This window comes from Vicugna pacos, chromosome 27 (genome assembly GCF_048564905.1).
Source record: "Vicugna pacos chromosome 27, VicPac4, whole genome shotgun sequence".
NCBI classification, from domain to species: Eukaryota; Metazoa; Chordata; class Mammalia; order Artiodactyla; family Camelidae; genus Vicugna; species Vicugna pacos.
This window is the reverse complement of record NC_133013.1, coordinates 6,019,054-6,035,331: the sequence shown is the minus strand read 5'-3', so window position 1 is coordinate 6,035,331 and position 16,278 is coordinate 6,019,054. Positions and strand designations below refer to the sequence as shown.

Below are 16,278 nucleotides of genomic sequence, written 5' to 3'. Positions count from 1 at the left end.
GTTTGTCTCTTTGATTGGAAAACTCTTCATGGTGGGCTTTTACAATGCCAAGTGGCAAAATATTTTTTCGCCTTATTTTCGAAAATGTCCTCAATGAATACGCACTGATTTGGAAAAAAAATTTTTTTCTCCTCTAAAAACACTCACACACAGATCTCCTCTCCTCCCCATCATCACACCCTGTCTTTCTGCAACATGAGTTCATCTCCTTTGGGCTCTCTGAGATCCCCACCCTTCCCCCAGTGCACACCTCTTGGTCTCCACTGAGTGGCCCAGGAGGCAGGTCTACTTGCAAACTGGAGCCTTTTTGAAAGAAAAGAGACTCAAGAAAAAAACATCTACAGTGAAAAGCAACCTCTGTGGTGCCTAAGGTGCTCCTGGGAAATGGGAATGCATCGGGGCCCCCAAAGAGAGAGGACACCAACCAAATATTCATAGAAGAAGAGAAACAATCAGACAAGACGATCACAGGGAGATGGGCAGCTCTCACGTGCAGCACTGGCATTATCTGCAGGTAATAAACCCCAACAAGGAAGACACGCCTGGGCAGACGGGTCCGCGGAGTTTCCTGTACAAAGGAAGACGTCACCTGTAACTGCACACTCGATGGCAGGATCCGGACAGACAAATACATTACACGGCGTATCGCCCCAACCTTCAAAGGTTGGTCAGAATGATCGTGAAAATTATATGACAAGGAGTCACATTCCCAATAGGTCAGATTTTCGAAGCTGGGTGACAGAATCACATCTGGACTACAACGCCAGCCGCTGACAGCATTTATGCACAGAGCGAGCGCCTGAGAAGCAAGGCAGGGAAATGAGAAGGGCTCGTGGGTTAGGGGGTGGGAAGCACAGTCCCATTTCTAATTCTCTTGTAATATTGCTGTCCATGCATCGACTAAAGTGCTATTCAGCATTTGGGGGTGGGTAATCGTTTTATTTACTCATTTAAATGGAGGTACTGGGGATTGAACCCAGGACCTCGTGCGCTAAGCACGTGCTCTACCACTGAGCTCTATCCTCCCCTGCTACTCAGCATTCTTGAAAGCATCCAGGGAGGAGAGGATAGTTCAGTGGTAGAGAGTGTGCTTAGCATGCAGGCGGTCCTGGGTCCAATCCCCAGTCCCTCCATTAAAAACAAACGAACAAATCAATAAATAAACCTAATTATCTCCCTCCGCAAAAGAAATAAAATTAAAAACTGAAAAAAAAAATTAAAAAGACATCCCACAATGTAACTTTTGAAAAGCTCTGAAATAAGTAGAAGGATGCTCCACACTTTTTCCTCCAATAGAAATCTCCACTCCTCCACAGCATCTCTTCTCAAACCTGAATGTGCCATCTCATTAAAACGCAGCCTTGTAGTCAGTGGTCCAGGGCCGCCAGTGCTGCTGGACCATGGACCACACCTGACAAAGCGACCATCTAAGCACCTAGTGGCCTCTATGACCATTTCTCCCCTAGGTTATTTCCCATGCGGCACCACCTGTGTGTACAGCACTGGGGAGGCAGGTGTGGGACTCTGGGGCACCCTCTGCACATGTCCGAGGCCAGGACTTTGCTGGCCACACAGCCTGGCCATCCCCGGGAGGAGAAAAGGATTACTTTTAGAAAGGTAGGTTGTGGTATGGAGCAAGAAATCACCAAATTTCCCAGGGAAAATCCTTCACACACACATACATCTTGCTTTTGAGATGGTTCCTATCAGCTTGGGATTTGCAGATACATACTACTATGTACAAAATAGATAAACAACAAGGTCCTACTGGATAGCACAGGGAACTATATTCAATACCTTGTAATAATCTGTTATGAAAATGAATATGAAAAAGAGTATGCATATGTACAACTGAATCACTATGCTGTACATCAGAAACTAACACAACATTGTAAATCAACTATACTTCAATTTAAAAAATTAAAAAAATAAAAACTTCGGTATGCCATTGGACACTATCAACAGAATGAAAAGGCAATCATGGAATGGAGGAAAAAACTGTAAAACTATGAATCATATATCTGATAAGGGATTAATACCCAGAACTACAACTCTACAAAAAAATTAGACTCAAAAAATGGGCAAAGGACTTGAATAGACATTTCTCCAAAGAAGATAAATGGCCAGTAAGCACCTGAAAAGGTGTTCAACTTCACTAATCATTAGGAAATGCAAATCAAAACCACAATAAGATACCACCTCACATCCGTTAGTATGGCTATTGTAATAATTTAAAAAAAAACAGAAGATAGCAAGTATTGGCAAGGATATGGAGAAATTGGAGCCTTTGTGCACTGGTGGTGGGAATGTAAAATGGTGTGGCCACCATAAAGAACAATATGGTCGTTCCTCAAAAAACTAAAAACAGTTACCATATGATCCAGCAACTCCACTTTTGGGTATGTACCCAAAAGAACTGAAAGCAAAATCTTGAAGACACATAGCCAAGAGGTGGAAACAAACAACCCAAGTTTCCATTGACAGATGAATGGATAAGCAAAATGAGGTTCCATTGGTACAAGGGAATATGACTCTGCCTTAAAAAAAAGACAATTCTGACCCAGGCTACAACATGGATGAACCGTGAAGATATTATGCTAAGTGAAATAAGCCAGTCACCAAAGAACGAATACTATATGATTCCACTTATATGCAGGACCTAGAGTAGTCAAACCCTCAGAGACAAGAAGTAGAATGGTGGGTGCCAAGAACTGGGGGACCAGGAGAATGGAGAATTCACGTGTAACAGGGACAGAGTTTCAGTTTTGCAAGACGAAAAATGTTCTGGAGGTAGAAGATGGTAGTGAAGGTTGGAAAATAATGTGAATGTATTCAATGCCACTCAACTGTATACTTAAAGATAGTTAAATGGAAATTTTTATACTCTGTATATTTTATTACAGTTTTTAAAATGTTCTAAGTTGATAAAATTCAGTATTATCAAATATGCAGTCAATGTTCAAATTTTTAAAAAATTAATGGTTCCTATCACCATTAGTGGCTCCATGGTCAAATTTCAGAGTCCCTCGTCTAGAACGGGTCGTGCGGGTCTATAGGACATGATGACCCAGGCAAGGCAGAGCCCTTAAGAGAAGTCCATTTTCACTGGGAGGCCTGGTCCACCCTGAGCTAGGAACTGCCAGGGTCTCCCTTGATGGAATTAATTTTCAAATTAATAAGGGAATAAAGCCAAAAAAGCTATGTGATAATTACCCAGCATAAATGAGCTCTTCCACCATCTTAGATAAAAGCACCTGCTTCTAGGAGACACTCTATTTAGGGAGAGCAAGAACCTGCTCCCCCACCCAATGCCATGTCTCTGAAGAACAGACCTCCTCCTGGGTCCCCCTACCTCCACCTGCCCTGTGAAAGCAACTCCACCACCCATTCATTCAACCCCCCTGTCCTTCAACCCAAAGCTCGGCGTTCACTCAAACTGGCTTCTGGTAACAGTAAAGCAAAACACGAGGTCTTGTCCACTCCCTGGGCATCGTCACCACTGGGTGTGAGTCCAGCTCTGCGCAGAGGGAGGGTGGCATTTCATCCTGAAGCCTAGATCTTGAGCCCAGAGTCTCCTGCCCTTGGGGGGAGCTCCCTCAACTGCACAAGACCAGTTTCTTGACATCCCAAAGCCCCAACCCCGGCACCTGCAGAACTGACTCGAATGACAGGGACACCCCGAAATAGAAGTCAACTTACACTTAACAACCTTTTAAAAAACAAAAGGCATCAAAAGAAAGTTCTGGAAATTTAATAGTGAGTCCATAAGACTTACTGCCCAAACTCAAGCTCTCATTATATATATATATATTTCAAATAAATTCTTCTGGAAAAAAAAGGTATATTAATTAAAGCTTTAAAAAATACAAAAGCAAATTTTGAAATTTGCACCTCTTGGGGAGTGAAGGAAATGTTACCTATCTTGATTGTGGTGGTGGTTTCACTGGTGTATATACATCTACCAAAATTCATCAAATTATACATCTGAAATACATATAGTTTACTGTACAGGAATCATACCACAATAAAGGTGTTAAAAATATGAAAGCAGTTCATTCTCATTTGTCCATAGAATTAGCCAAATAGAAGTTCCTTTATGTGCATCTAATTCTCACATCTTCTGTATCTAGACATGTGGGATTTTTTTGAAAGGCAGCTTTTCCAAAGTGTTCATTAGAAAACCCACTAATGTGGATAGAATTACAAGAAAATACAGTATGCTTAAGTCCATTGGTCTCATTAACATGTATTTCTTCTCCAAGACTTTGTCAAACCTTCAAATAATTATTTTCAAAAGATTTACTTACAGCTAATTGCCCATTGTGTCAAGCCCCCGGAGGCTATCAGAGATGTGTGCCCCTGTGAAATGCACTCAGGTCTGCTGTTCCTCCCCGCAGGGCAGCCCTCAACCATTGGCTGCAGCTCTCTGCACTGGCCAGTGACCCCACATCCTTGCTGATGCCCTGCCAACCTGAAGAAACCACCAGGTGGGGGAGCGGTCACAGGGACATCCCTCCCTCTATGAGCAGATTCAGTGCAGGCAGGCTAAGGACCCAGCCTCCTCTGGATGGGCTGGAGTGTCTTCTGGAAGCCTTATTTGCCAATCAACCTTCAACAAGATGTTCTTGGCATTTCCTGATGCATCTGATGGGTGAAGGTGAGTGACCAAAATGTCCACACACCAGGAGAGGGTATAGCTCAGTGGCGGAGCGCATGCTTAGCATGCAGGAGGTCCTGACTTCAGTCCCCAGTACCTCTGTTAAATAAATAAGTAAATAAATAATTACCTCCTCCCAAAACAAAAAATAAATAAAATAAAATATTTAAATAAAAACAAAAAACAAAAAAACAACAACAAGAAAGTCCACGTGTAATGGAGCGGATGGAGAACTGAGCATTCATTCTGATCTGTGGGTGACACCAGCACACCCTTTGTTCTCTGGGCTCCTCCATCCCATTCTCTGAGGACAGCCAGAATCCTACCTGCTCTTGGGGCCACTTTGGCCTCTCCTCCGGAGTCCTGGTCTTGGTCTTGAAGCTTCTCTGGGGGTCTCCAGAGTGCTTGGCCTCAGGAGGGAGGTTCAGACACTTGGGCCTTCCCTCATGTCTGCTGGGGCCGCAGCTGGCCTCGCCGGGCGGGCCGGCCTCCGCGGAGTCCCCCGGCCCTGGCTCGGGCCCCCGCGCAGGCGCGTGCTCGGGGCTGGCCTCGCCGGCGCTGGCGATGCTGGTCATACTCAAGCTCATCTTGATCTCGGCCACGATCTGGTCGATGTCCTCCTCCTGGTCCTCCAGGTCCCCATCCCCCCGCCTCGGGCGATAGGGGGAGGCGCCGCCCGCGTTCCCGTTGGCCTCCGTGGGGTAGTAGTCCGGGTAGCCCTCTTCGCTGGCACAGTAGTGGACGCCCTCTTCCTGGTCCTGGGCCTCCAGGACGGAGGACTCGTCCTCCGGGATGGGGAGGCGGCCGTCCCGGTAGTCCGGGCTGCCGTGCGGGTGCGGGCCTGCCGAGTCCGTCCACTCCTCCACCGCCTCCTGGCACTCGTCCGTCTCCAGGTGGCGCGCGCCGTGGGCCAGGTAGCCCTCGCCGTTGCAGTCCATGCCCTCCAGGTAGCTGTCGTCCTCGGGGCAGTAGCGGATGTAGTAGGTGATGCCCTCCTCCTCCTCGGGGAGGCCCTCGTCATAATCCTCCTCCTCGGAGGTGTTGTTCACGTAGTCGGAGCTTGAGTCCCCGTCGGGGCTGTGGTCGTGGCCGCCCGGCTCGGCGGGCGCGGGGCTCTCGGGCCGCAGGGCGGGCGGCTCCAGGCCCGGGGGCGCATACTCCTCCAGGGGCAGCTCGGCGTCCTCGCTCTCGGGCTCCTGGCCGTGCGGGCCAGGCCCCGGCCTCGCCCTGTGGTCCAGCATGCTGCTCGCCGTGCTCTGACGCGTCCGGTTGGCCATGGCAGGCGCTCACGCGGCCATCGTCACCAGGAGGCAGCCACTGCGGGGAGGGAGGAGAAGAGAGCAGAGTCAGAACCCCGTCGGGCACAGCCATCCTCGAGAATCACGCCGGGGAGCGGCCCCGCTGCTGCGTTTCACCCCAGCGCGATGCTGACGCACACCTGTGCCAATGATGTCACACCCGCCCCCAATGACGTCACACCCGCCCCCTCCAGCGGACTCATGCTCGGGACCAACGCACACCCCGGCCACAGAGAAGGGAGGACACACAGGGCTGGAGGAAAGGCGGGTAATGGCTTCTTCCCCCCAACTCACTGCTCACTCATGACTTCTTAAAAATGCCCACTGAGTTGGTAGCCGAGGCGTCCAAGACCATTGGTCAGGTTGTTTGTTCTCAAAAATAAAAAGAAGCAGCTTTCATTCCAAAGACACGATGAAGCCAATGATAAGGTGTCCTACACCTTCCGAGTCTAAATCTATTACTCCTCAAAGCCTATCTTAAGTGCCCCTCCCAGGTGAGCTTGACCCCGCCCCTCTTCCGGATGCTGCTGGGCCACAGGACAGTGCAAAGGACGCAGCTGCTGCTTACGGGAGGCAGGTCAGTGTACCATGGGGCACTGCACAGATCCCACGGGCTCAGACCCACATCCCTACTGCTTAGGACACTGTTTTATCCCACAAAACATGTAGAGTCAGTCATCAGGTGATTTTCAGCAGGCATGTGACACAGGATTTCTCTTTCAGCCCCTTCAGGAGACCCGGCAGGACAGAAGTCTGGAGGAAGGGAGGCCAGTGGAAATACTGTTCTGGTCCTCTGGAGAAAGTGGGGGGTGCTCATGCATGAATGGCCAAGTCTTGGTAGCATCGCTGGATGCTGGAAGATTCCCAGTGCTTCCCCAGAGTGGCCCACCCACTAGGAATGCATCCCACACCAGGAACACTATCCCTGAGATGGGCCCTGCGGGGTCTGAACGTCCACTCAAGTCACCCCAGTCCCAAACTCTGAAACTGATGGGACCATTCCAGAGATCTGTTCCCAGGCAGAGAGCGAGGTGTTCAGTGGTCTCTACAATACATGGGACCAGAGGATGCATCAACAGTAGTAAGCATCATTTAAAAACAGATTTCCCACATTCACAGAAGAGACCCAACCCCAAGGGACACACTACCTGCTGTAGGAATGACAGGAGGGAGTTGGCAACCACATTCTTTTGGACATGCTCTCCATGGAAAGCAGTCCTCACAATGGTCCCTGCAGCGTGTATTGAATGCAATGGCTAATGGGTGGCCAGATTCTTTTGCCTTGGAAGACAAGATGGCAGGCGGTCAATGGGGCCAGTGGTGAGCACGGAGAAATAAACCTGTTTTCTCATGTGCAGTGCTACACCAGGTAAAGCCAGTGAATGAGATACTGTAAATTTAGATAGTGTACCTATTAAATTATTTGTTTGATCTCCTTTCATATCACTTGTGCCAGTGGAGGTTTACATCACCTCTCTGCATGCGTTTACTAGTGCCTGTTTGAAAGCCTATCCCATGTGAGATGCTGGTCCACGTCCACGGTCACCTGCTCTGTGTGTGGTGTCACTGTCAGTGGTATCACCATCTTCTACAGTCATTTTGGGGATGTGAGCACTTACGCCCAATTCCTGGGGAAGTGACACCACTTCTGTGGCATCTCTGAGTCTCCCCAAGGCCAGACACCAGGTTGTGAACCCTGCAGGTATTCACATCCTTGTCAAAGAACAAACCAAGGTACACAGTACCTCTTACCATCTAACTTCAAATTCTGTATCATTTGGGGGATAAAATCTGTATTACACAGAGACATATGCACATCCACACCTATATACAACACTGTATAAGCCAATATAAGACTTAAGGACTAAAGTATGTAGAAACAGTAGCATAGAGCAGACCTTGATCCTATAAATAAGTTCCCCAAGTAACCTGTCATTTAAGGCTGTCCCAGCCAAAGTCTCAATGGAATTATTGGGGAAACTTTGATGCAATAATTCCGATGTTCATTTAGAAGAAACAATTTGGGAAAAATAGTTGGGAAAGAGCTAAAAAATAAAAATGTGGCAGAACCTGTATTATTAAGCATTTAAATATACTCTAAAGTCACAGAAATCAAAGTGGTGTGGTAGTGTTGCTGGCCAGATAGAAATGACACAGATTAGAAAGTCCAGAAACAGACCTATGCTTATGAAAGAATTGAGTCTAGGGTGACCAGCTGTCCTGGTTTGCTGGAACTGAGCACTACTTCCTGGGATACACAATTTTCAGTGCTGAAACCAGTATGGTTGGCCATCTAAGGCATGGGGAAAAGAATATTCTATTCTGTGAGGGGTACTTGGGTGAACTGGTGGTTCTCAGAATCTGCTGCATGTTGGAATCACCTGGGTAATTTTTACAAGTGCATACATCTGATACCCCAAGTTCACTGGTATAAGCTGTGACCCAGCATCAAGGGTTTTAATGTGCAGCCAAGTTTGAAAACCACTGGGGTGACCATTTGGGAGAAAACTAAGCTGCACCCTACTTTACATGTATATGCTTTTCAGGCAGGCTAAATCTTCAAATGTAAAGAATAAAGGGTTTGACCTTCTACACTGTTGGTGGGAATGTAGTTTGGTGCAGCCATTATGGAAAACAGTATGGTGATTCCTCAAAAAAACTAAAAACAGATTTACCATATGATCCAGCAATCCCACTCCTGGGCACATATTCAGAGAAAACTCTAATTCGAAAAGATACATGTACCCCAATGTTCATAGCAGCACTATTTACAATAACCAAGACATGGAAGCAACCTAAATGTCCATTGACAGAGGACTGGGTAAAGAAGATGTGATGTATATAAATTACAAATACATATATATATTAATATAAATATACACAATGGCATACTACTCAACCATAAAAAAGAATAAAATAATGCCATCTGCAGCAACATGGATGGACTTAGAGATGGTCATACTAAGTGAAGTAAACCAGAGAAAGAAAAATGCCATGTGATGTCACTTTTATGTGGAATTAAAAAAAAGACACAAATGAACTTATCTACAAAACAGAAACAGACTCACAGACATAGAAAACAAACTTATGGTTACCAAGAGGGAAAGAGGGTGGGAAGGGATAAATTGAGAGTTCGAGATTTGCAGATACTAACTACTATATAGAAAACAGATAAATAACAAGTTTATACTGTGTAGCACAGGGAACTATATTCAATACCTTGTAGTAACCTATAATGAAAAAGAATATGAAAAGGAATATATGTATGTACATGTATGACTGAAACATGATGCTGTACACCAGAAATCGATACACATTGTAAACTGACTATACTTCAATTAAAAAAAAAAAAACAAGGAAACAAAGATGGTGGCCAGATTTGCCCGCTTCAAGGGGAGGTGTTTGGTCCCTCTAATGGGAAATTTGCAGTCCTTGGAGCTGGGGAAAGGGTGCAGCTCCCAGGCCCCGCGATGTCAAGGAAGACACTTATTTCCTGTGGCTCTAGGTGGCAGGCACATCTTCCCGTGAAGCAAGCAGATCTGGCCGAGGACAGCCCATCTCGGTCCACACTTAAAAAATAGAAGCTCCTTCTTCCTTTCGTCTCAAAAGGAAATCCAGGTGGTTAACCCACTGGTGCCAGCTCACTGCAAAGTCATCTCCCACTCCACTTTCTCCTGCCTAGCAATGAGAAACTTTTACACATACAACTTGGGTCTTTTCACTCAAGAAATCTCTTGATGCCACAGTGGGTTTCTTCATAACTATAGAAGTCTCATAGTCAGTTTATTCTGAGATCTATTATTTTTTGTGGCCATGGTGAGTGGATTTTTCTCTCCTGTTACGCCTACCTGGCTATTGTTGGTATGTAGAAAAAAAAATCTATAACTGATCTTGTAAAAGTCCATTTTGAAATTCTAACAGTTTTAGTTGATAATTTTATTCTCTTTTACAGCATTTTGTCACCTTGTCTGGCTGCACTGCCCTGCCACAGTTAAATGACAGTGGTGCTGCTGACAGGCATCCCTGACTTACTCACAGATGTAATGAAAATACCTTTACTCCCCTGGCTTTCTAATTAAACTAGAGTTGATTTACAATGTTATGTTAATTTCTGGTGTACAGCATAGTGATTCAGTTATACATATACATATATTGTTTTTCATTATAGGTTATTATAAGATATTGAATATAGTTCCCTGTGCTATTCAGTAGGACCTTGTTGTTTATCTGTTTTATATGTAGAAGTTTGTACCTGCTAATCACAAACTCCTAAATTATCCCCTAAATGAGGGACGTTGTCTGCAGGGCTGCACGTTTAAGAGAAGAGTGACCTACCTGTTTCCCCTTTGGTAACTATAGATTTGTTTTCTATGTATGTGAGTCTCTTTCTGTTTTATAAATAAGTTCATTTTGTATCATTTTCTTAGATTCCACATATAAGTGATATCATATGATATTTGTCTTTCTCTGACTTACTTAGTATGATAATCTCTAGGTCCACCCATGTTGCTGCAAATGACATTATTTCATTCCATATTATGGCTGAGAAATATTCCATTGTATACAGACATCATATCTTCTTTATCCATTCTGTTGATGGACACTTAGGTTGTTTCCATGTCTTGGCTATTGTCAATAGTGCTGCTATGAACATTGGGGTGAATGTGTCTCCTTGAACTGGAGTTTCGTCTGGATATATGTCCAGGAAGGGGATTGTTGGATCATATGATAAGTCTATTTTTAGTTTTTTGGGAAATCTCTATTTTGTTTTCCATAATGGCTGCACCAAATTACATTCCCACCAGCAGTGTAGGAAGGTTCCCTTTTCTCCACACCCTCTCCAGAAAAATGCCTTTACTTTTTACCAGGGTTGTTCCAGGGTGAGACAAGTGTGGCCTTCGCCTTGGGCACAAAATTTAACAGGGTGCCGAAGAAAAATTCAGGAATCAAAATAGATAAGATTTTAATGCAACACTTAAAAATCAAAATGAATGCAAAAAAAAATCCACGATGAACAAAATATCAAAAATTTAAATAAAGACAGGATGAGTATTGCTGAGTTTTTCTTTTGCCTCAGGTTCCCGTGGGGCTTGGCTGGACCATGTGATAATCTTGGTTCTTAAAAGTTTTCACTGTTAAATACAATGGTGGTGTTGGCCTCTCCAGAGTTTGACAGCACAGACCTTATGATTCAATTCTCTCTCCTGTGGATGCAAATGCAAGGACTCACAGCGGCCAGCCAGGAAGGCAGCTTCATCTTTGAAGGCTTTGCAGAATTACAGTGCACCTACTGGGGCGCTTTTTGTGTAAGAGAAAGAGCCTGCTATTAAAGACGAAGACAGAAGGTCCCTGTTTAAATTCAGACCTCCACTTACTGCCAGACCTCGGGTGAAATGTTTAATGGTTGGATGGCCTTCCCCTCCTGAGAAACTGGAAAGGAGGGACCTTGTCTGCAGGGCTGGACGTGGGTTTAACAGAACAGTGACATATACTGGCCTCAATGCCATGAATCATTTTTTTCCCTTCTATATAAGGGAGTTAAGGAAGATTTTAAATGAAATTTGAAGGGAGAGAAGACAGTAGAAACTCTCTATTAAGTATTATTTGAATGGCTACATCGTATTTCCTGGCCCAAAGACATTATCGAACTATTCCCCTACTGAACACAACAATTGTGCCTTAGTTCTGTATAGTAAACAATGTCTTGATGTTTCTGTAAAGATATATATTAGGCCCCTTTCCCCTCCATCCAGAGCTTTTTACTCTGACCCTTTAAAAAATGTTTTTCTTTTTCAACCTGAGGTCCAGATCTTCAGAAAATGCCCAGGAGGAGTGTGGCCAAGAGAGGGTTAACCATCCCTCCAGTGGTTGCCGGCAGGCTCCCCACGCTCTAAGCAAACATACTGAGGTCCCCTGCTTGTGATGAATCGTATCAAAGATAAATCCATCGCATGAGACCACCTTGAAAGAAATTCAAATGTTCAGGAGAGGAATGACCTGCTACGAGTCCAAGGAAATGAGGCCCTGTGTTCAAACTCAATTAATTCTAGAACAGTCCACGAATCAATAAATATGCAACCCCTGCCTCGGTGCTCACGCGGCTCCTCCTGAAACATCCTAATGAGATGCAGAAAATAAAGACTCATTGTCCACGATAAAGAACTCCCCTGTCCTTATTCAAAGCCACATTTTTCTCTACATGCAGAAATGGCATTCTCCAGCTCTTAGAAGAGCTGGTAAGATAGCAGACCGAGATGAAACATGGTGATCCAGGGGCCAGGATGCAGGCTGGGTGGAAACGCTATGACACAAGTGAGACAGGGACTTAGCCAAATGGTTGCGGCCCCCAATCTGGTCTCACATGTTGTCAAGATAATATTCTTTTCTTCCTTCCCAATAGAACGGTTGCTCTGACTGATTAAATGGTCCTGGAGGACACCTGCAGAGTCAGCCCAAGTGTTGCAGACAAAAGTCATTGAGTCAGTCTCCTGCTACAAGATCACAGACCACCATGAGCTCTGAAATGGATTAATCTTCAAAATTATATGTGAATGAATGAATACACCCTCAGAAAACCAGGCTGACATCCAACACCGACCCACAAGACCCTACAGGCTAGTTTACAGAAAAATGGGTTTCTTTTTGAAAAACGGCAGCAAAAAAGGCAAAAATGTTGAGCACACACCAAACCTCCAGGAGTAAGATCTTTGCTAAGCCAATGTTAGCACATCCGAGGGACAATTATGCAGCGATTAAAAAATTTACAGAGAGTTTATCGCATAAAATGCGCTGTTGTAATTTGTTCACAACCAAATAAACACAGAATAAACTGTGAAGAAATACATTAAAATACCAACAAAGGGTGGCCTTTGAGTGATGGGACAATGTTATTCACTCTTCTTTCTTCATTTCTGAGTGTGGCGTTTCTGTAGACGAATAACATATAAAAAGCCAAGTCCCGCAGAGTGTAAGCCCTCACCAGCCACACCTGTCCACTGGCATTTCTTCAGAGGGAGGATGGAGGTCTCAGCATCCTTTGAAAGAGTTCAAGTGAATGGGCGGGGGTTGATTTGTTCCATCTGGACTTCCCACATGCCAGGATATCTTCCCCACCACATCTTAATCTCAGAATGAGCGAAATGGAATGATCAGTCCCTTGCATCCAATTCTTAACTGCTGTCAGTCCTCTACCAATAGCAAGTCTCCAAGAGCTGGTACCTTCAATATCCCGCAATGAAATCTCCACTGGCCCCAGTGTTCATGCCGTAATGGACAGCAATATGGCGCCCAGTGAATTCTGGGAAGGTGGATATTCTCTGTTCTCATTAGTTACTCCTGACACTAAGAAGTTCATTCTCTCCCACAAGAACTGCTGCAGACAGTGGTGGTTACCAAAGCCAGCCCCCGTTCCTACTCATCTTTAGGAAGAGTTGGTTTTATGTATTTCTTTGCAATCTATATGCCTTCTGTTTCTTCTTCATTTTTTTTACCTTTTATTTTTAAGGTTTTTTTTCTTGTTTCTACTTTTTACTTATTTATTGGGGGGGTACTTAGGCATTTGTTTATTTGTTAATGGAAGTACCTCATGCATGCTAGGCATGTGCTCTATCAGGGAGCTATACCCTTCTCCCTGAACCTATGCCTTCTATTGCTTTTCTTTGCCTTAGCACGCTGGCTAGGATGTCCTGTACGGTGTTGAACAGGAGTGAGGACATCCACAAGACTTCTTCCTGGTTCCTCTGGTTGTCAAGTTGGGGGCTCTCTGGAGTTTCCACCTACTTGGTTTCATAGTTTTGTGCAGCCAGGGCCCCCACTGGGAAGGAAGCAACAAGAGAAAGAAAAAGAGAGGGGAAAAAAAAGAGATTTCCCCGCTGTCTTTGTATAATGCCTCATCCTTCTATCCAGAGAGTTGGATTTTTCTCTAGGATTTTAGCTGCAGGCACCCCTGCTGTTGCTCTGGGTCCAGCCTTGGGGCAGGGCTAGCAGAGAAGGAGACAAAAATAAAACAAACTGCTGGTGGGAGGGTATAGCTCAGTGGTAGAGCACGTGCTTAGCATGCACCAGGTCCTGGGTTCAATCTCCAGTACCTCCATAAAAATAAATGATGGAAATGTTAGCTATCTTGACTGTGGTAGCGGTTTCATAGGTGTGTACATCTATTAAAATTCATCACATTGTACATTTGAAATATGTGTAGTTTACTGTACCGGAACCATACCACAATAAAGGTGTTTTTTTTAAAAACCTAATTACCTCCTCTCCCAAACCCCAAATAAAACAAAGGAGTGATTCATCCCACACTCCTCAGCACGCAGGGCCCCTTTTCCTGGTCCTTCAGCTGTGGAAAGGTGTATGAAGTCAATACCTACTTAGGTTTTATTTCGTTCAATTCATCAAACACATACAATAGCCAGTGGGTGACTGGCTGCTCTCATCAGCACCCTCAGCAGCAGGAGAACTGTCCTAGACCCTCAGTGCATGTCACAACCAACCTGGGGAGCTCTGAGAAATGATCATTCCTGGACCGCGTCCCAGTCCCACGAGGTCAGAACTTCTTTCTGCGGCCCCGACATTAGCATGCTAAACTCTCTTGGTGATTCTGATCTACAGCCCAGGCTGGGAACCACTGAATTGGATAAAATGAAAAGAAGGTCTCTGGCCCTTCAAGGAACACCCTATAATCTCTCAGTCTCCAGATAGAAAGTTCTGGGCCAACTGAGTAAGGAATGAGGGCTTCGTGCTGCCTGAAGGGCTGGCCACGCAGCCTCTCCCCCACTGCCCACCCCACTGGCATCTAAGGTCTTTGGTGCATACAGTGGATGCCACCTCCTCTAGTAACCCATAGAACCTAGAGGGCCCTCCTAACCCTGGTCTTTGGGCCCAGGAGAGCAATGCCACCCCACAGCACAGGCCATGACACACACACAAGTGGCCCTCCCTTCCTGCTACACCAGGATGCCCAGCTGAAATAAGGTGATATGTTCAAAGGACACTTTTAAGGCAGAGGTATCTCCTGGCTCCACCACCTCCCTCGATCAGTAATAGTATGATCATCTCCGGGATGCTTGAGGAAATGGACACACAGAGGAAAGGGGTCAAGAAGGACGGATGCACGTGTCCTCGACGGCTGCCCATCCAGATGGGGCTCGACCTCCCTTCCCCACACTTAACGCATCACTTCAGCGCTGTCTCGGGGCCCTCATCAGAGGACTGGGTTGCTAGCCTGTCAAACTGTCAACATACAGCTTTGCTGATTTGGTTCAGCACTGGGTAAACAGGGTGTGAAACCAATACACGTCAGGGAAAGACGTAAAGTCATTTCCAAAGCTAAGCCTCTGAGGATGAACCGTGGTTCAGAGTCCCATACCTCGGTGCCCCTCCACAGCCAGGGTCCTGTTCATTCTCAAGCATCCCTCTCAGGCTTAGGCCACTTTGGGCCAGAAAAGGGAGTTTCCCAGGAGTGCTTGGGAGGGAAGGGCCTGGGGGACCAGCTTTCTGGGAAGCCAAAGTTCGCAGCCCCGAAACAGAGAGGGGGGTCTTAGGATTCAGAAAGCAGTGGGGCAGAGGTGGTTGTCAAAGCCCATGGCCAGCCATCACAGCGCCAGCAGCCCTGGCCAGAGTGCTGAGGCCAGTGGCTCGCCCTGAGGTGGCAGCTGGAGGGTGGACCCCACCCAGGATGCAGGAGGCAGGGTCCACGGGGAAGAGGCCCCTCTAACAAGGACAGCCCAGGGTCCCACTCACTCTGGCACTGATTCCTCCCCAGTCCCGGCAGGAAATAACCAGGCTGGAGAGCTGCCTCTCCCTGCTTGCCTCGTGTGACACAGGGACACTTCTAGATCCTCCTCTTCTGCGAGGTCCCCTCCCTCGCCCGTCCCAGCAAGCCCCCCAGGAGGCACCGACCCAGGTGATGGCCAACCAGTGCTCTCACACCATCGTCCATTCACGCTGTCCTCCCAGATGTCCTCCTGCAACATTCTGCAGGGGGGGCTGCACACCCACCAGACCGCAAGCCGATGGTGGTAGGGGGTGGTCTCAGGCTGAGGCGGCCTCCGTGCCTAGCAGAGGGGCTCAGCTGTGGCCACTGGACGAACGTAAAGGAAACTCAAACGCTGAAACGAAACTCCTGAGATGGCGAAACACGGAAGGGTACTCTGTCACTCTGTTAAATGATTCTCTTCTGCATAAAAGATCTCCCACAGGATGGCTTTAAATAGCCAGCTTCTCCTGGCTTATTTAAAAGGATTTAGCTCTATTTACATGTGACTTTCTTACAAATGTTTCCTCTCTGGGAAGCAGGGAGCTCTGGGGTATTCGTTGAGGGGC

The 16,278-nt window shown here is 46.2% G+C and overlaps 1 protein-coding gene, 1 long non-coding RNA gene and 1 other non-coding gene across 6 annotated transcripts in view; 1 reads left to right on the top strand and 2 right to left on the bottom strand.

Annotated features, from left to right (window-relative positions):
• The window catches only part of APBA2 (amyloid beta precursor protein binding family A member 2), a 174,970-nt gene that overhangs the window by 54,043 nt on the left and 104,649 nt on the right, over positions 1 to 16,278 (bottom strand). For all 3 annotated transcript variants that reach the window (XM_072950667.1, XM_072950666.1, XM_072950668.1), the window contains one exon: positions 4,984 to 5,974. In XM_072950667.1, coding sequence (XP_072806768.1) covers positions 4,984 to 5,934 — 951 coding nt within the window. In that variant the 5' untranslated portion in view covers positions 5,935 to 5,974. The remainder of the gene's footprint in view (positions 1 to 4,983; positions 5,975 to 16,278) is intronic.
• On the bottom strand, positions 956 to 1,026 carry TRNAL-UAG (transfer RNA leucine (anticodon UAG)). The gene has a single exon. It is a non-coding gene; the product is annotated as a tRNA-Leu (tRNA).
• LOC140689681 (uncharacterized) lies at positions 5,665 to 12,725 on the top strand. Of its 2 annotated transcripts, XR_012064713.1 has the most exons (3): positions 5,723 to 6,532; positions 6,679 to 7,324; positions 12,356 to 12,725. It is a non-coding gene; the product is annotated as an uncharacterized lncRNA (long non-coding RNA). The 2 variants fall into 2 exon arrangements; XR_012064712.1 differs by lacking the exon at positions 12,356 to 12,725 and having other exon boundaries at positions 5,665 to 6,532; positions 6,679 to 7,396.